The sequence below is a fragment of the Dendrobates tinctorius genome, unplaced genomic scaffold, assembly GCF_039654945.1.
Source record: "Dendrobates tinctorius isolate UK_male_01 unplaced genomic scaffold, ASM3965494v1 ptg000120l, whole genome shotgun sequence".
Taxonomy (NCBI): Eukaryota; Metazoa; Chordata; class Amphibia; order Anura; family Dendrobatidae; genus Dendrobates; species Dendrobates tinctorius.
Window position 1 is genome coordinate 19,951,375 of NW_027361788.1, and position 20,343 is coordinate 19,971,717.

Sequence of the window (20,343 nt, forward strand, 5' to 3'; positions counted from 1 at the left end):
CGGCGTCTGAATGAAAAGGGACTGTATGGTAGGAGACCCAGGAAGACCCCACTTCTTACCCCGAGACATAAAAAAGCCAGGCTGGAGTTTGCCAAAACTTACCTGAAAAATCCCTAAAACGTTTTGGAAGAATGTTCTCTGGTCAGATGAGACAAAAGTAGAGCTTTTTGGGCAAAGGCATCAACACAGAGTTTACAGGAGGAAAAAAGAGGCATTCAAAGAAAAGAACACGGTCCCTACAGTCAAACATGGCAGAGGTTCCCTGATTTGGGGTTGCTTTGCTGCCTCTGACACTGGACTGCTTGACCGTGTGCATGGCTATATGAAGTCTGAAGACTACCAACAAATTTTGCAGCATAATGTAGGGCCCAGTGTGAAAAAGCTGGGTCTCCCTCAGAGGTCATGGGTCTTCCAGCAGGACAATGACCCAAAACACACTTCAAAAGCACTAGAAAATGGTTTGAGAGAAAGCACTGGAAACTTCTAAGGTGGCCAGCAATGAGTCCAGACCTGAATCCCATAGAACACCTGTGGAGGGATCTAAAAATGGCAGTTTGGAGAAGGCACCCTTCAAATATCAGGGACCTGGAGCAGTTTGCCAAAGAAGAATGGTCTAAAATTCCAGCAGAGCATTGTAAGAAACTCATTGATAGTTACCGGAAGCGGTTGGTCGCAGTTATTTTTGCTAAAGGTTGTGCAACCAAGTATTAGGCTGAGGGTGCCAATACTTTTGTCTGGCCCATTTTTGGAGTTTTGTGTGAAATGATCAATGTTTTGCTTTTTGCTTCATTCTCTTTTGTGTTTTTTAATTTAAGACAAATTAAATGAAGATAATAATACCAAAGAATTTGTGATTGCAATCATTTTCAGGAAGAAACTGAGTATTATCTGACAAAATTGCAGGGGTGTCAATACTTTTGGCCACAACTGTATAACAATTAATGACATCACGCTTTCCCCAGTATCGGAAGTCCGCTGCCTCGGAGTAACCTTTGACTCTGCCCTGTCCTTCAAACTGCACATCCAAGCTCTTTCTACCTCCTGTCGCCTCCAGCTCAAAAATATTTCCAGAATCCGTCCTTTCCTCAACCCTCAATCTACTAAAATGCTTGTGCATGCCCTCATCATCACCCGCCTCGACTACTGCAACATCCTTTTCTGTGGTCTCCCTGCTAACACCCTCGCACCTCTCCAGTCCATCCTTAACTCTGCTGCCCGACTAATTCATCTTTCTCCTCGCTACTACTCCCCTTCTCCCCTCTGCAAATCTTTTCACTGGCTCCCATTCCCTCAGTGTATCCAGTTCAAGTTATTAATACTGACCTACAAGGCCATCTATAACCTGTCTCCCCCATATGTCTCTGAACTAATCTCCCGATACCTTTCCTCATGTAATCTCCGGTCCTCCCAAGACCTCCTTCTTTCCTCCACACTTATTCGCTCCTCACCCAACCGCCTCCAAGACTTCTCCCGAATTGCTCCTATCCTCTGGAATTCTTTGCCCCATCAAGTCCGACTATCAACCACATTTGGATCCTTCAGACGGAACCTGAAAACCCAACTCTTCAAGAAAGCCTACAGCCTGCAATGACCCCGCTACCTCCTTCTCTCTCACCACTACCGGAGATATCACCTAAACCAACACCAGAAATGCTGCAACCCACCAACCTACTGTCTCCTTCCCCACCATCCTGTAGCATGTAAACTGCAGGGTCCTCTCTCCCTTCTGTATCAGTCTGTCATTGTTAGTTTGTTTTCTGTAAGTGATATCTAATTTGTATGTAACCCCTTCTCATGTCCAGCACCATGGAATCAATGGTGCTATATAAATAAATAATAATAATAATACAGCACGGGAGCAATAAAAAAGGTTTTTATCGGTGATGCATGGGGAGTCAGGGGGTTTCAGAAGTAGTTGTGGAATGCATAGCTGATACCGAATTAACTGATTTTTTTGCAGTAAAAGATTCCATTTATTAACATCCAGGTGACAATTACACTACCGTTCAAAAGTTTCATACTTTTATTAATCAAATGAGTTGCCAAATGAATATAAAATCTAGTCCAGACATTGACGAAGTTCGAAAAAAAGATTTTTATTTGAAACAATAATTTTCTCCTTCAAACTTTGCTTTCATCAAAGAATGCTCCCTTTGCAGCAATTACAGCATTGCAGACCTTTGGCATTCTAGCAGTTAATTTGCTGAGGTAATCTGGAGAAATTTCACCCCATGCTTCCAGAAGCCCCTCCCACAATTTGGATCGGCTTGATGGGCACTTATGGCGTACCATACGGTCAAGCTGCTCCCACAACAGCTCAATGGGGTTGGGATCTGGTGACTGCGCTGGCCACTTCATTACAGATAGAATGCCAGCTTCCTGCTTCTTCCCTAAATAGTTCTTGCATAATTTGGTGTGCTCTGGGTGTCCTGTTGTATGATGAAATTGGCTCCAGTCAAGTGCTATCCACAGGGTATGGCATGGCGTTGCAAAATGGAGTGATAGCCTTCCTTATTCAAAATCCCTTTTACCTTGTACAAATCTCCCACTTTACCAGCACCAAAGTAACCCCAGACCATCACATTACCTCCACCATGCTTGACAGATGGTGTCAGGCACTCTTCCAGCATCTTTTCAGCTGTTCTGCGTCTCACAAATGTTCTTCTGTGTGATCCAAACACCTCAAACTTGGATTCGTCTGTCCAGAACACTTTTTTCCAATCTTCCTCTGTCCAATGTCTGTGTTCTGTTTTCCCATATTAATCTTTTCCTTTTATTAGCCAGTCTCAGATATGGCTTTTTTTTGCCACTCTGCCCTGTAGGCCAGCATCCCGGAGTCGCTTCTTCACTGTAGACGTTGACACTGGCGTTTTGCATGTATAGAGTGTATTTCTGAATCATTTAATGTTAGCTTCATTAGAAAAAAAGCTGTGCTTTTCATTCAAAAATAAGGAAATTTCTAAGTGACCCTAAACTTTTGAACGGTAGCGTATGTTAAACGTTTTCGGTCCTAGATTGGACCTTCATCAGAGCTGGATGATGTCCTGGGATCTGTGTGCAGCAGCACATATGTGGAGTGCGACCTACGTCGCTGTGGTGTGGTGTGTCTGCCCATGACTATGTGTGATCCGGCTCTCTCCTGTGTGTGGTCCAGATCTCGCCTGTTTACTGTGTGTGGCCTGCTCTCTCCTGTGTGTACTGTGTGTGGCGCGGATCTCTCCTGTGTGTACTATTTGTGGTCCAGCTCTGCCTGTGTGTACTGTGTGTGGTCCGGCTCTCTCCTCTGTGTACAATGTGTTATCCGTCTCTCTCCTGTGTGTACTATGTGTGGTCTGGCTCTCTCTTGTGTGCTATGTGTGGTCCAGCTCTCTCCTATGTTTACTATTTGTGGTCCAGCTCTGCCTGTGTGTACTATAAGTGGTCCAACTCTCTCCTGTGTGTACTATATGTGGCCCGGCTCTCTTCTGTGTGTACTATGAGTGGTCCGGCTCTCCCTTGTGTGTACTATGTGTGGTCCGGTTCTCTCCTGTGGGTTCTATGAATGGTCTGGCGCTCTCCTGTGTGTGCAGTGTGTGTCTCTCTCCTGTGTACTCTGTGTCTCCCTCCTGTGTGTACTGTGTGTCCCTCTCCTGTGTACTTTGTGTCTCTCTCCTGTGTGTACTGTGTGTCCCTCTCCTGTGTGTACTCTGTGTGTCTCTCTCCTGTGTGTACTGTGTGTCCCTCTCGTGTGTACTCTGTGTCTCTCTCCTGTGTGTACTGTGTCCCTCTCCTGTGTGTACTCTCTCTCTCTCCTGTGTGTACTGTGTGTCCCTCTCCTGTCTCTCTCCTGTGTGTGCAGTGTGTGTCTCTCTCATGTGTACTGTGTCTCTCTCCTGTGTGTACTCTGTGTCTCTCTCCTGTGTGTACTGTGTGTGCCTCTCCTGTGTGTACTCTGTGTGTCTCTCTCCTGTGTGTACTGTGTCCCTCTTCTGTGTGTACTCTCTCTCTCCTGTGTGTACTGTGTGTCCCTCTCCTGTGTACTGTGTCTCTCTCCTGTGTGTGCAGTGTGTCTCTCTCCTGTGTACTGTGTCTCTCTCCTGTGTGTACTCTGTCTCTCTCCTGTGTGTACTGTGTGTCCCTCTCCTGTGTGTACTGTGTGTCTCTCTCCTGTGTGTACTGTGTCTCTCGCCTGTGTGTACTGTGTCTCTCTCCTGTGTGTACTGTGTGTCCCTTTCCTGTGTGTACTGTGTGTCTCTCTCCTGTGTGTGCAGTGTGTCCCTCTCCTGTGTGTACTGTGTGTCTCTCTCCTGTGTGTGCAGCGTGTCCCTCTCCTGTGTACTGTGTGTCTCCCTCCTGTGTGTCCAGTGTGTCTCTCCTGTGTGTACTCTGTGTCTCTCCTGTGTGTGCAGTGTGTGTCTCTCTATTGTGTTCTGTGTGTCCCTCTCCTGTGTACTGTGTCTCTCTCCTGTGTGTGCAGTGTGTGTCTCTCTATTGTGTACTGTGTCTCCCTCCTGTGTGCACTGAGTGTCCCTCTCCTGTGTGTACTCTGTGTCTGTGTGCAGTGTGTACTGTGTGTCTCTCTCTATTGTGTACTGTGTGTCCCTCTCCTGTGTGTACTGTGTCTCTCTCCTGTGTGTGCAGTGTGTGTCTCTATCCTGTGTGTGCAGTGTGTGTCTCTCTCCTGTGTACTGTGTCTCCCTCCTGTGTCCCTCTCCTGTGTGTACTCTGTGTCTGTGTGCAGTGTGTACTGTGTGTCTCTCTCCTGTGTGTACTGTGTGTCCCTCTCCTGTGTGTACTCTGTGTCTCTCTCCTGTGTGTACTCTCTCTCCTGTGTGTACTGTGTGTCCCTCTCCTGTGTGTACTGTGTGTCCCTCTCCTGTGTGTACTGTCTCTCCTGTGTGTACTCTGTCTCTCTCCTGTGTGTACTGTGTGTCCCTCTCCTGTGTGTACTGTGTGTCTCTCTCCTGTGTGTACTGTGTCTCTCGCCTGTGTGTACTCTGTCTCTCTCCTGTCTGTACTGTGTGTCTCTCTCCTGTGTGTACTGTGTGTCCCTGTCCTGTGTGTACTGTGTGTCTCTCTCCTGTGTGTGCAGTGTGTCCCTCTCCTGTGTGTACTGTGTGTCTCTCTCCTGTGTGTGCAGCGTGTCCCTCTCCTGTGTACTGTGTGTCTCCCTCCTGTGTGTCCAGTGTGTCTCTCCTGTGTGTACTCTGTGTCTCTCCTGTGTGTGCAGTGTGTGTCTCTCTATTGTGTTCTGTGTGTCCCTCTCCTGTGTAATGTGTCTCTCTCCTGTGTGTGCAGTGTGTGTCTCTCTATTGTGTACTGTGTCTCCCTCCTGTGTGCACTGAGTGTCCCTCTCCTGTGTGTACTCTGTGTCTGTGTGCAGTGTGTACTGTGTGTCTCTCTCTATTGTGTACTGTGTGTCCCTCTCCTGTGTGTACTGTGTCTCTCTCCTGTGTGTGCAGTGTGTGTCTCTATCCTGTGTGTGCAGTGTGTGTCTCTCTCCTGTGTACTGTGTCTCCCTCCTGTGTCCCTCTCCTGTGTGTACTCTGTGTCTGTGTGCAGTGTGTACTGTGTGTCTCTCTCCTGTGTGTACTGTGTGTCCCTCTCCTGTGTGTACTCTGTGTCTCTCTCCTGTGTGTACTCTGTCTCTCTCCTGTGTGTACTGTGTGTCCCTCTCCTGTGTGTACTGTGTGTCTCTCTCCTGTGTGTACTGTGTGTCCCTCTCCTGTGTGTACTGTGTCCCTCTCCTGTGTGTTCTCTGTGTCTCTCCTGTGTGTACTCTGTCTCTCTCCTGTGTGTACTGTGTGTCCCTCTCCTGTGTGTACTCTGTGTCTCTCCTGTGTGTACTCTGTCTCTCTCCTGTGTGTACTGTGTGTCCCTCTCCTGTGTGTACTGTGTGTCCCTCTCCTGTGTGTACTGTGTCCCTCTCCTGTGTGTACTCTGTGTCTCTCCTGTGTGTACTCTGTCTCTCTCCTGTGTGTACTGTGTGTCCCTCTCCTGTGTGTACTCTGTGTCTCTCCTGTGTGTACTCTGTCTCTCTCCTGTGTGTACTGTGTGTCCCTCTCCTGTGTGTACTCTGTGTCTCTCCTGTGTGTACTCTGTCTCTCTCCTGTGTGTACTGTGTGTCCCTCTCCTGTGTGTACTGTGTGTCCCTCTCCTGTGTGTACTGTGTCCCTCTCCTGTGTGTACTGTGTGTCCCTCTCCTGTGTGTACTGTGTGTCCCTCTCCTGTGTGTACTTTGTGTCCCTCTCCTGTGTGTACTCTGTGTCTCTCTCCTGTGTGTACTCTGTCTCTCTCCTGTGTGTACTGTGTGTCCCTCTCCTGTGTGTACTGTGTGTCCCTCTCCTGTGTGTGCAGTGTGTGTCTCTCTCCTGTGTGTACTGTGTGTCCCTCTCCTGTGTGTACTCTGTCTCTCTCCTGTGTGTTCTGTGTGTCCCTCTCCTGTGTGTACTGTGTGTCCCTCTCCTGTGTGTACTGTGTGTCCCTCTCCTGTGTGTGCAGTGTGTGTCTCTCCTGTGTGTACTCTGTGTCTCTCTCCTGTGTGTACTCTGTCTCTCTCCTGTGTGTACTGTGTGTCCCTCTCCTGTGTGTACTGTGTGTCTCTCTCCTGTGTGTACTGTGTATCCCTCTCCTGTGTGTACTGTGTGTCCCTCTCCTGTGTGTACTGTGTGTCCCTCTCCTGTGTGTACTGTGTGTCTCTCTCCTGTGTGTACTGTGTGTCCCTCTCCTGTGTGTGCAGTGTGTCTCTCTCCTGTGTGTACTGTGTGTCCCTCTCCTGTGTGTGCAGTGTGTGTCCCTCTCCTGATGTGTACTCTGTGTCTCTCTCCTGTGTGTACTGTGTGTCCCTCTCCTGTGTGTACTCTGTCTCTCTCCTGTGTGTACTGTGTGTCCCTCTCCTGTGTGTACTGTGTGTCCCTCTCCTGTGTGTACTGTGTGTCTCTCTCCTGTGTGTACTGTGTGTCCCTCTCCTGTGTGTGCAGTGTGTGTCCCTCTCCTGTGTGTACTCTGTGTCTCTCTCCTGTGTGTACTCTGTGTCCCTCTCCTGTGTGTACTCTGTGTCTCTCTCCTGTGTGTGCAGTGTGTGTCTCTCTATTGTGTACTGTGTGTCCCTCTCCTGTGTGTACTATGTGTCCCTCTCCTGTGTGTACTCTGTCTCTCTCCTGTGTGTACTGTGTGTCCCTTTCCTGTGTGTACTGTGTGTCCCTCTCCTGTGTGTGCAGTGTGTGTCTCTCTCCTGTGTGTCCCTCTCCTGTGTGTACTCTGTGTCCCTCTCTTGTGTGTACTCTGTGTCTCTCTCCTGTGTGTGCAGTGTGTCTCTCTATTGTGTACTGTGTCCCTCTCCTGTGTACTGTGTGTCTCTCTCCTGTGTGTACTGTGTGTCCCTTTCCTGTGTGTACTGTGTGTCCCTCTCCTGTGTGTGCAGTGTGTGTCTCTCTTCTGTGTGTCCCTCTCCTGTGTGTACTCTGTGTCTCTCTCCTGTGTGTACTGTGTGTCCCTCTCCTGTGTGTACTGTGTGTCCCTCTCCTGTGTGTGCAGTGTGTGTCTCTCTCCTGTGTGTCTCTCTCTATTGTGTACTGTGTCCCTCTCCTGTGTGTACTGTGTGTCTCTCTCCTGTGTGTACTGTGTGTCCCTTTCCTGTGTGTACTGTGTGTCCCTCTCCTGTGTGTGCAGTGTGTGTCTCCCTCTCCTGTGTGTACTCTGTGTCCCTCTCCTGTGTGTACTGTGTGTCCCTCTCCTGTGTGTGCAGTGTGTCTCTCTCCTGTGTGTCTCTCTCTATTGTGTACTGTCTCTCTCCTGTGTGTACTGTGTCCCTCTCCTGTGTGTACTCTGTGTCTCTCTCCTGTGTGTACTGTGTGTCCCTTTCCTGTGTGTACTGTGTGTCCCTCTCCTGTGTGTGCAGTGTGTGTCTCTCTCCTGTGTGTCCCTCTCCTGTGTGTACTCTGTGTCTCTCTCCTGTGTGTACTGTGTGTCCCTCTCCTGTGTGTACTGTGTGTCCCTCTCCTGTGTGTATTGTGTGTCCCTCTCCTGTGTGTGCAGTGTGTCTCTCTCCTGTGTGTCTCTCTCTATTGTGTACTGTCTCTCTCCTGTGTGTACTGTGTCCCTCTCCTGTGTGTACTGTGTGTCTCTCTCCTGTGTGTACTGTGTGTCCCTTTCCTGTGTGTACTGTGTGTCCCTCTCCTGTGTGTGCAGTGTGTGTCTCTCTCCTGTGTGTCCCTCTCCTGTGTGTACTCTGTGTCTCTCTCCTGTGTGTACTCTGTCTCTCTCCTGTGTGTACTGTGTGTCCCTCTCCTGTGTGTACTGTGTGTCCCTCTCCTGTGTGTGCAGTGTGTGTCTCTCTCCTGTGTGTCCCCCTCCTGTGTGTACTCTGTGTCTCTCTCCTGTGTGTACTCTGTCTCTCTCCTGTGTGTACTGTGTGTCCCTCTCCTGTGTGTACTGTGTCCCTCTCCTGTGTGTACTGTGTGTCCCTCTCCTGTGTGTGCAGTGTGTGTCTCTCTCCTGTGTGTCTCTCTCTATTGTGTACTGTCTCTCTCCTGTGTGTACTGTGTCCCTCTCCTGTGTGTACTCTGTGTCTCTCTCCTGTGTGTACTGTGTCCCTCTCCTGTGTGTGCAGTGTGTGTCCCTCTCCTGTGTGTACTGTGTGTCCCTCTCCTGTGTGTACTTTGTGTCTCTCTCCTGTGTGTACTGTGTGTCCCTCTCCTGTGTGTACTGTGTCTCTCTCCTGTGTGTACTCTGTCTCTCTCCTGTGTGTACTGTGTGTCCCTCTCCTGTGTGTACTGTGTGTCCCTCTCCTGTGTGTGCAGTGTGTGTCTCTCTCCTGTGTGTACTGTGTGTCCCTCTCCTGTGTGTACTCTGTCTCTCTCCTGTGTGTCCCTCTCCTGTGTGTACTGTGTGTCCCTCTCCTGTGTGTACTGTGTGTCCCTCTCCTGTGTGTGCCTCTCCTGTGTGTACTCTGTGTCTCTCTCCTGTGTGTACTCTGTCTCTCTCCTGTGTGTACTGTGTGTCCCTCTCCTGTGTGTACTGTGTGTCTCTCTCCTGTGTGTACTGTGTATCCCTCTCCTGTGTGTACTGTGTGTCCCTCTCCTGTGTGTACTGTGTGTCCCTCTCCTGTGTGTACTGTGTGTCTCTCTCCTGTGTATACTGTGTGTCCCTCTCCTGTGTGTGCAGTGTGTCTCTCTCCTGTGTGTACTGTGTGTCCCTCTCCTGTGTGTGCAGTGTGTGTCCCTCTCCTGTGTGTACTCTGTGTCTCTCTCCTGTGTGTACTCTGTGTCTCTCTCCTGTGTGTGCAGTGTGTCTCTCTATTGTGTACTGTGTGTCTCTCTCCTGTGTGTACTGTGTGTCCCTCTCCTGTGTGTACTCTCTCTCCTGTGTGTACTGTGTGTCCCTCTCCTGTGTGTACTGTGTGTCCCTCTCCTGTGTGTACTGTGTGTCTCTCTCCTGTGTGTACTGTGTGTCCCTCTCCTGTGTGTGCAGTGTGTGTCCCTCTCCTGTGTGTACTCTGTGTCTCTCTCCTGTGTGTACTCTGTGTCCCTCTCCTGTGTGTACTCTGTCTCTCTCCTGTGTGTGCAGTGTGTGTCTCTCTATTGTGTACTGTGTGTCCCTCTCCTGTGTGTACTATGTGTCCCTCTCCTGTGTGTACTCTCTCTCCTGTGTGTACTGTGTGTCCCTTTCCTGTGTGTACTGTGTGTCCCTCTCCTGTGTGTGCAGTGTGTGTCTCTCTCCTGTGTGTCCCTCTCCTGTGTGTACTCTGTGTCCCTCTCTTGTGTACTCTGTGTCTCTCTCCTGTGTGTGCAGTGTGTGTCTCTCTATTGTGTACTGTGTCCCTCTCCTGTGTGTACTGTGTGTCTCTCTCCTGTGTGTACTGTGTGTCCCTTTCCTGTGTGTACTGTGTCCCTCTCCTGTGTGTGCAGTGTGTGTCTCTCTTCTGTGTGTCCCTCTCCTGTGTGTACTCTGTGTCTCTCTCCTGTGTGTACTGTGTCCCTCTCCTGTGTGTACTGTGTGTCCCTCTCCTGTGTGTGCAGTGTGTGTCTCTCTCCTGTGTGTCTCTCTCTATTGTGTACTGTGTCCCTCTCCTGTGTGTACTGTGTGTCTCTCTCCTGTGTGTACTGTGTGTCCCTCTCCTGTGTGTGCAGTGTGTGTCTCCCTCTCCTGTGTGTACTCTGTGTCCCTCTCCTGTGTGTACTGTGTGTCCCTCTCCTGTGTGTACTGTGTGTCCCTCTCCTGTGTGTACTGTGTGTCCCTCTCCTGTGTGTGCAGTGTGTGTATCTCTCCTGTGTGTCTCTCTCTATTGTGTACTGTCTCTCTCCTGTGTGTACTGTGTCCCTCTCCTGTGTGTACTCTGTGTCTCTCTCCTGTGTGTACTGTGTGTCCCTCTCCTGTGTGTGCAGTGTGTCTCTCTCCTGTGTGTCCCTCTCCTGTGTGTACTCTGTGTCTCTCTCCTGTGTGTACTGTGTGTCCCTCTCCTGTGTGTACTGTGTGTCCCTCTCCTGTGTGTACTGTGTGTCCCTCTCCTGTGTGTGCAGTGTGTCTCTCTCCTGTGTGTCTCTCTCTATTGTGTACTGTCTCTCTCCTGTGTGTACTGTGTCCCTCTCCTGTGTGTACTGTGTGTCTCTCTCCTGTGTGTACTGTGTGTCCCTTTCCTGTGTGTACTGTGTGTCCCTCTCCTGTGTGTGCAGTGTGTGTCTCTCTCCTGTGTGTCCCTCTCCTGTGTGTACTCTGTGTCTCTCTCCTGTGTGTACTCTGTCTCTCTCCTGTGTGTACTGTGTGTCCCTCTCCTGTGTGTACTGTGTGTCCCTCTCCTGTGTGTACTGTGTGTCCCTCTCCTGTGTGTACTGTGTGTCCCTCTCCTGTGTGTGCAGTGTGTGTCTCTCTCCTGTGTGTCCCCCTCCTGTGTGTACTCTGTGTCTCTCTCCTGTGTGTACTGTGTGTCCCTCTCCTGTGTGTACTGTGTCCCTCTCCTGTGTGTACTGTGTGTCCCTCTCCTGTGTGTGCAGTGTGTGTCTCTCTCCTGTGTGTCTCTCTCTATTGTGTACTGTCTCTCTCCTGTGTGTACTGTGTCCCTCTCCTGTGTGTACTCTGTGTCTCTCTCCTGTGTGTACTGTGTCCCTCTCCTGTGTGTGCAGTGTGTGTCTCTCTCCTGTGTGTCCCTCTCCTGTGTGTACTCTGTGTCTCTCTCCTGTGTGTACTCTGTCTCTCTCCTGTGTGTACTGTGTGTCCCTCTCCTGTGTGTACTCTGTGTCCCTCTCCTGTGTGTACTGTGTGTCCCTCTCCTGTGTGTACTGTGTGTCCCTCTCCTGTGTGTGCAGTGTGTGTCTCTCTCCTGTGTGTCTCTCTCTATTGTGTACTGTCTCTCTCCTGTGTGTACTGTGTCCCTCTCCTGTGTGTACTCTGTGTCTCTCTCCTGTGTGTACTGTGTCCCTCTCCTGTGTGTGCAGTGTGTGTCTCTCTCCTGTGTGTGCACTGTGTGTCTCTCTCCTGTGTGTGCACTGTGTGTCTCTCTCCTGTGTGTACTGTGTGTCCCTCTCCTGTGTGTACTGTGCGTCCCTCTCCTGTGTGTGCAGTGTGTGTGTCTCTCTCTATTGTGTACTGTCTCTCTCCTGTGTGTACTGTGTCCCTCTCCTGTGTGTACTCTGTGTCCCTCTCCTGTGTGTACTGTGTCCCTCTCCTGTGTGTGCAGTGTGTGTCTCTCTCCTGTGTGTGCACTGTGTGTCTCTCTCCTGTGTGTACTGTGTGTCCCTCTCCTGTGTGTACTGTGCGTCCCTCTCCTGTGTGTGCAGTGTGTGTCTCTCTCCTGTGTGTCTCTCTCTATTGTGTACTGTCTCTCTCCTGTGTGTACTGTGTCCCTCTCCTGTGTGTACTCTGTGTCCCTCTCCTGTGTGTACTGTGTCCCTCTCCTGTGTGTGCAGTGTGTGTCTCTCTCCTGTGTGTGCACTGTGTGTCTCTCTCCTGTGTGTGCACTGTGTGTCTCTCTCCTGTGTGTGCAGTGTGTGTCTCTCTCCTGTGTCTCTCTCTCTATTGTGTACTGTCTCTCTCCTGTGTGTACTGTGTCCCTCTCCTGTGTGTGCAGTGTGTGTCTCTCTCCTGTGTGTGCACTGTGTGTCTCTCTCCTGTGTGTGCACTGTGTGTCTCTCTCCTGTGTGCAGCGCCGCGCACGCCCGGTTGCCATGGTTACACACAATCACTGAGCGCCTCTAGTTTGTACAGCGCTGCTCTAGGCAACCTGAGCGGAGCGGAGAGCGGCGGCCGGAGCCTCAGCGCCGGGTGTATGCACCGTTTCCCCGCACTGTATGTACCATGGGCACCTTCCTCTCTGTTCTTCTCCGTATCTTCTACTTTCGCCCCGTCCCCCGGTCTCCATGTCCCAGCGGCCGCTTTCCCCCTCCTTTCTTCACCCCCCATTATCCCGCAGCCTTTACACTGAGCTCTTTCCCCTCTGTGTCCCCCGCCATCTGCTCTCCCTGCCTCCACCTTCTTACTTTATGTTCCGTCCTGGCGTGTAGTACAGCGCTGCCGCTACTACTGCCGGGCTCCGGCTCTGACTGGGGCTCTTATATACAGGCGGCAGCAGTTGTCAATAGCATCAAAGTAAACTATCAGATTGCAGCTTTTATTGTCCCAGTGTAGGTTATAAAATGAAAGACGAGCGCTGATTGGTTGCTAAGGACAACTGCCTCACTACACTACAATTCCTATAAGAAAAGCTGTACAACATATATGTTATCATTGTAAATCTGAGCAGTGTCTCTCTCCGGGGGGCGCAGACATTCGGTCATAGGACTTTAGCAGAAATCTGACTGGTTGCTATGGGCAACTCCTCAGCTATCTCGGATAAGTAGTCACCGAGCTTGACCGCCGCTTCATTCCCAGAAAGGGTCACTGGGGCACTCAGACACTTAAAGGGGATCTCCAGTGATTGCAAGTTACCACCTATCCACAATTTATGGCTTGGTGGGGGTCCGACCGCTGGGACCCCTTATTAATCAGCAGAATGGGGCATTTTCTCTGTGCGGCGCACTCAACCCCCCGCTCTATTCATCCCCCATGGGACTACAGAGCGCTGCCCTCTATTTTCCGGCAGCCTCATAGAGAATGAATGGAGCGGAGCACGAAGTCCAATCTGCCGCACCATTTTCATAAAGCGCCCCTTTCTGCCGGTCTGTGTGGGTCTCAGCGGCCGGACCGCCTGCAGAGACCTGTTAACTTGTTTTCACCGGAGGACCCCTTTAACCCCCATCCCGGAGAGGTGATATTTTACATTTTCGGAACTCTCCTTTAAGGGTAGAGCTCAAAATCGGCAGTAAAATAGCAGTGGTAAAGGCCCTTTTAAATAAAGTAGTCACTGTTGTAAAATAAAATTGACAGACATTCGTTTCCGTACCGGCAGGCGGCCTTGGACAGATGTCGGACAAGCAGAATTAATGAGAACGCAGCAGCCCAATAGCTGTCACCGATCGGCTGCAGCGCTACAGAGAACCCCCGGCGACATCACAGGTACGGTCTGGACACGCGGACCCCTCTATAGCCGTTGCGCATGGCCGGTTTCACACACGGGACTGATGGTCCACCTAGAATAAAATCACAGCAATCACTATTCTAATAAGTTTTATAGACCAAAATAATGATATCAAAGGAAAAACAGCAGCTGCGCCCGTTAGCAATGTGAACAAGCGCATGGTGCCAACCACATCAGCAATTTTTGGTCATGGCCGGCCCGATTTTCTATATGGCCTCAATCTCGTTTCGCCTTTTCAGAAATTGCAGTTTTAATTCTTTCTTTATTATAAATGGCTCCAATAAAATCTCATAAAATCCCAATCACGGCAGGATGGCAAAATGTCCCAGAAAAGCCAGGGGTTACGGTCACGATGCTGCCGCAGATTGTATCCTTTGCATTGCAGAGGTGAATGGGGTTTGGTGTTGATTTTCGCTGGGGATTGTGCACAAATTAAAAACATAGGCAATTATCCAGTGCCCCTATGCATAGGGAGCCCTAAACAGAGGACCCCCAGCAGTAAGACCACCTAGTATTTAGAGGAGTATGGAAGCAGGAGATAAGGGGGCCCATTTTGACCATTTTTAGGAGATCTTTGGCTGCAAAGGGCCCATATATTGTTCTGTCACAGGGGCCCTTTTCTGACTGTGTCCGCCAATCATTTGTATGGAAGTATTATATAGCAATGTCAGGCTGGGGCTACACTGCCATTTTGACTGTTACATTGGTCGCTAGCTCGCAGCATAATGAATGGAATGATGTCACATTGCAAGTCACAAAAAAAGCAACTAATGTTCCCACTTTTTGCAACTTGCTTGTCATGGTACTTTGTGGCCCCTTTCAGTTGATTCAGCAGTATATGGCAATATATGACCACATGATCTGCGTTATTCCTAAAGTCACTGTATAGCCCCAGTCTATGGGAAAATCTATTTGGGCACTATATGGCGCTATTACATGGACTGAATTTAGCAGTATTGCCCATTCAAGGATCAATGATATTTTTTAACATTAGGACCCCTAAGGAGTGCCCCACTAAAAAAAGCACCGTGTAATGTAGCTGAATTTCCATACAAAAAAAAAATACAGCATTTAAACTAATGTGCGAACAAGGGCAGCAAAATGGGTTACTGCTCAGCCATTCAGGAGTCATGGAAAGCTGAATTACAATTCTGCGGTCATTGGCATCGTCAGTACTATTCATATTCCCCAAAAGGCTGCATTGCATCCTGGCAGGCTATAGGGCACAGTGACACAATGAATGTCTAGTTGGTCATTTTATTTGACTTTAATTACACTTTTATTAGCTTTAATTTTTATTTTATTAGAAAATAAATGTTTTTTTAGCAGCCTAGGCAGATACTAGGAGCCGCTATGGTGACACATTTAATGCTGGGGCTTGGGCAGCCGTCAGATTGCTATAACTGGACACGTGTTTTAATAGGTCACTGGCGTCTGAGTGGAATTGATATACTAATGCCTCCATTGTGTGTGTGACCCATATGGCGCCATTGCACGGGGACCAGCACAAGCAGATCATATTGAACCAGATAATCGGACACACGCCGGCAGCTGCTGGTTCATTTATGAAGCATTGCAATGTAGTAAAGTCATTCTGGAGCAATTGTACAGCCGTGGCAAGGGGCAAAAATTATACTCATCATTATGGGCTTATGTACATGTCTGCGTCCATTTTACACAGAGGAAAAAGAACAAGAACTTTGGCCGTTTTTTCGACTGTTGGCATTTTATTTCTCCTTCACCACTGAGTATAATCCTATTTTCTCACCTGCAAAAAAAAACAAAAACGGATGGCGATTTCCCGATTCTCCTAGCATCCTGTCCAATTATTGCTCACTGACGCATTCACTTAAATGGTTAAGTTCCTTCTGCAAAACGGATCGTATTAGAATATATCTCTATATTTTTAATGCGGACAGTCGGTATACAAAAAAAAAAGGTGACGTGAATAGCTCAGTAAAATATGATGGGTATGTGGAAAAAAAACGGAAAGCACATTTGACAAACACTGACATAGAAAGATGGCTGACGACCAAATCACAGCTACCTCTCCCAACACCCCGATACAAAAGACCTCGTCTCAGCCGCTGTCTGAATCATCTGATGGCGGCTTATCTCGCCTCCCAACAAAAGGCTCATATAAAAGAATCACACAATCTTCTGGGGACAGTCAGAAGGCCCTCATATACATAAGAAGGGCCGATCCTGCCGAAATTGGTGAGTTTTGACAATTTATGTAATGTAATGGAGGGCCTTAAAGGGAATCTGCCAGCAGGCTTTTGTTATGTAATCTGAGAGTAGTATGATGTAGTGGCTGAGACCCTGATTCCAGTGATATATCACTTACTAGTCTATGTTACTGTTTTAATAAAATCAGTTTTATCAGCAGGAGATTATCACTACAGGACTAGGTGTCTCGTGCCTCCTAGTCCAACCACGACCCCACCACTGATTAGCAGTCAATGTGCAGGATACCCAGAAAGCTTCCAATCAGTGGTGTGGGCGGGGTTATACAGGGCTCAGCATTTGAGCTCTGCTAGATCTGCAGCAGAGAAAACAATGATTTTATCAAAATGACAGCAAGTGACACATCACTGGAATCAGACTCTCAGCCCCTACATCATGCTGCAATGATATTAGATGATCCCCCCAAAATTAACTTATTCCCTTTCAAATCAGAAGTTTGAAAATGGGTTTGGTACAGTTAGTATCATAAGGGGGTCACTGACCAATGTCTCTGAGGCCTCAGGTCCCAAATCTGGACTATTAGTGACTATTAGCTACATGTTTTCAGTTATTATTGTCCTGTCCCTTTAAATCTGAAACAATTTTAACCCTTACTGCACAGTATATATTATCCAAAGTAAACCTGGACTTTTAATTTCCTTTTTAAGAATGGAAGAAAACATGTCAGTATGATTAAGTAATTCTTTCCAAGTGCGGGAAGCTCGGAGCCCACGTAATACGGCAGTAACAATACTACTGAAGGGTTGCCAGTAATCTGATGGTTATTAAATGGGAGGGCATATGTGTCAAAAAAAGGCGAACTCTCAAGCCCGCACATAACCGAACACGTCTCAGGATGTGGATTTTGTAATTGCGATGTGCGCAGGTCAGCCATAAGGTTTGTGGGTATAGTCGCCTTACATCACTTGTGGAGGGGAAGTGGAGGGGGGAAGCTGGGGATGTGGTAAGGAGGGGGGAGGGATGTTAAGAAGAGGCTTTTTATTTCGGTCAGCTGACTTAGCCGGGAGAATCAACAGAAATGGCTGTAAGCTGGATGGAGCGCCGGGAAAACACGCAGAGGTATGTGAGATGGAAAGCAAAAGGGAAAAAAATGGGATAGAGAGGAAGAAAGAAAAGGAGCGTTGCAAAGGATCTGATGCAAGAAAAAAGTTTGGAAAGGAAGCAGAAGGGAGTAGAGAGGTAAAAAAAAGGTGGCAAGGACTGTAAAATAGACCGATCTTACAAGAAAAAGATTAACGGAGAGGAAGAAGCAGACAGGAAGATTAGAAATAGTGAAGGCGATGAACAGGAAAACAAAAAAGACAAGGGGAGGTGGCACTTGTGTGAAAAGTGCTCTCATACTTATTGCAGTCCGACTAGCTTATGGTGTTGTAAATGATTGTGTTCCAGCAGGTGATATGACACTGGGGGAGGCCGTCTCACGTCACTCTCCCTGACCATGGACAATCATAATCGCCAGCGGCCGAGTGAGAGCAGCGATGAAGAGGAGAACAATTTTGCATGGTACATGGACGAGAACGGAGTCATTGGAATGGATGAAGAAGGGCTCTTGAAGGTGGACAGTCAAGGCGACCTCGAGCTGGAAGATGATGATGAGCAGGTGCTGGCTTTTGACGAAGAATGGATGGAGGAACTATACAAAGAGGGTATACTCCGCCCAGGAACGCCTTCAGGAGACGACAGATCTGGTGTGCACAGCTGGCAAGAAGATTTCAGTTTATCTGGGGTGGCTGACGAAAGACCTCAAACAGAAAATTTGGGGAACAGCGATGGTTTTATCAGTCACGATACAGGTAAGTAAATATTAGGGTAAATGCACCATTTCTATACTATTGCAGCTTCCAGCCAAACTCTCGGAGCCTCTTTTAGAGTATCAATTTTACATTGTCAGTCTATTTCCTATGCAGATATAACCAGATGTCACCAGGGTAGACAAACTGTTCAAAGTTCTCGAAAATGCTGCACAATTGGGCTATTAATAAATATATAATGTGTGGGTGCAAAAAACTTAACACGCTTGATAATTATCCACTTGAAATTGAGAAGATCATTATCAAGCTTGCAGAAAAGTGAAGTCTGGCAGCTATTTTTCAGCTTTTGTTTTATGCAAATTATTTGTCTTCTTTGGAGCAGAGCTAATTTGCATACCCTTTTTCTAATTTAGAATCATACACCAACCGGATCTACCCAATGAGAACCTGTACATTCCCAAGCTCCATATTAGTTATTGCCGTCTGAATTGAAAAGTTCTCCCCGTTTTCAAATTCTTTGTGGTCAAGCCAAGTATTGGTCTCACTTAAAATAGTCATTTGGCCAAAATAGATTATTAATGGCCTCCATAACAAAAGGTCTGATTTATTGTTTATTTCTTATTCTTTTAGGAAATCACAGCTCATTGAGACACACCAGTAAATCAATTACATTGCCTTCTGTATTAGATCGTCATCCCCCCAGCAGAGACCAACAATTGGATATGACAGAAGATGAGGTAGATCGAGGAAGTTCCCCAGGAGCGTGGAATAGGGATGAAGATGATAGTTGGAACCAAGCACAGTCAGAGCTTTTTGATGAAAGTCCTCTACATAGAAGTTATGAAGGATATGGCCAAACATCAAGAGAAGAGCCCAAAAATGAAGTCGAATTTTATGAAAATCCAGCCAATCAAGAAGATCAAGATGCCACCGAAACCCTTTCTCCATCATCTCCTCCCATTCCTAGCACTTGGGACACAAAACTCATGAGTCGTTTTGGTAGGTTAAGCATTGGTCCTCGGATTGAAGATGAAACTCTCCCTGAATCCTCATGTACAGAAAGTGCGGAAAACCCAGAAGTCATCCCTAGTCAGATCTCTACAAACATCTCCAACTTTACTAGAGACTCTAAACAGGTCAGGACTGTACGATCTAAGACCGTTTTAGCACCTACCAAGACACAGCATGGAGAGCCCCCGACAATGAAGAAAAGCAAACTTTCAACCACACCTCTGTATGGTAGAGGTCAACTGAACTACCCTTTGCCTGATTTTTCCAAAGTTGGACCCAAAGTCCGATTTCCAAAGGATGAAGAGGGATATCGTCCTCCTCAACCACGTAGACCAGAAATGCCAAGCCAAGGAGTTCCTGTTATCTTCAAGTCTCCAGCAGAGATAGTGAGGGAAGTCCTGCTTAGCAGCACCGAAAAGCCGGTTCAAGAGACAGTTGTGTCCCCAGCCGTACCACCAGAATTCAAGACCCCACAAGAAGCTACTGAGCTGGTTCATCAGCTGCAGGTCTGTATATGCTGATATGTTGAGTTTTATGTGCACATTTCCCCCCAGAATCGCATTAGATAAGGAAAAGCTGCAGGTAAAAAAAAACATATAGACGTGTTCATGAGATTTCTATAAATCCCATCCACTTTGCTGGAACTGTAAGACGCTGTGTTTTTTGAACAGCGAGAAAATACACAGCGTTAAAAACTCACCAAACACTCATTGTGGGAACTTAACCTAACGGAAAAAATAATATTAGGATGTGAAAACTGAACTTTTGTTGCAAGGACAAATGTTCTGTTACACCACTTTGATAAATGAGGCCCTATGTCACCTTCCGCTATATTTTAAAATCGTAATTCCATCTTTATTAATGTATTATTTTTTTAAGAATTGGCCACTACTTAGAAAGATACATTCCGAAAATTGTCATGATGTAATATTTCTCTTGTTTCCACGCTTGTATTGTTTTGTTTTTATCTAATTGTCTTTTACTGTTAATACATATTCACCTTCTCTCACCTCCCCATGTCTCTTACTTCTTTAAAGGAGGATTACCACAAGCTGCTCACTAAGTATGCTGAAGCTGAAAATACCATTGACCGTCTGAGACTAGGTGCTAAAGTAAGAAACGTGGCATGTTTTCGTAAATGATATACACCTGACACTGTGGGAAATGTATTTATAGGGTTTTAGGCATTGGTACTACTGCATTCTGCGTGTAGAGCGACAGAGATCTGGGGACTTTTTTCAGTAAATGTGGTCAATTAGTAAAGTAAGCAGAACAATCTTGATCGATCCCAATGCAAACCCCTGTTCTTCACTCCCACCTGATTCCTGGAGTTCAGCCTCAGTCTCAGGTTAGTCTCAAGGGCCACTGGAGGGGCCAACTATGTCCAGGTTTTAATTTGTGACATCGGCCATACATGTAGCACTGATGTACGCCCTGCATGTATGGAGCGGGCTCAAGAGGTGATCCTGCTCCATAAAGCGAGGGCGTTGGCTGTGTTATACAGCCTGTACCTAAGATCAACCTCCGATTGCAGTCCTGATCGCAGCACTTAAGAGGTTAGAAATGGGGGAAAGTGACCCTTCCGACTCCCATGGGCCACCCCTATAATTGCGGTGTGTCGATGATCCAGCTGGGGTCCTACTGAGGGCCCGCTTTGCAGCGAAATTTGTCTACCTATGAAGCACAGCCTGTCGCTAGACTTCATAGGAGATAGGTAATACGTACAATATTACAGGACGGGAGTTTATTGTGCAAGCAAACAAGTGATCCCTTCTTGAAATCTCCCCGAGGGAAACAAATAAAGAATGTAAAAAATATATATATTTAAAAAAAATTAAAAAAATA

At 47.7% G+C, this 20,343-nt stretch overlaps 1 protein-coding gene across 1 annotated transcript in view; it reads left to right on the plus strand.

Moving 5' to 3' along the window:
* The first annotated feature begins 16,662 nt into the window (after positions 1–16,662).
* The window catches only part of AKNA (AT-hook transcription factor), a 41,021-nt gene continuing 37,340 nt past the window's right edge, over positions 16,663–20,343 (plus strand). Inside the window, exons 1-4 of the mRNA XM_073590840.1 lie at positions 16,663–16,795; positions 17,126–17,529; positions 18,118–19,004; positions 19,536–19,610. Of these exons, the coding sequence (XP_073446941.1) occupies positions 17,175–17,529; positions 18,118–19,004; positions 19,536–19,610 (1,317 nt within the window). The 5' untranslated portion in view covers positions 16,663–16,795; positions 17,126–17,174. The remainder of the gene's footprint in view (positions 16,796–17,125; positions 17,530–18,117; positions 19,005–19,535; positions 19,611–20,343) is intronic.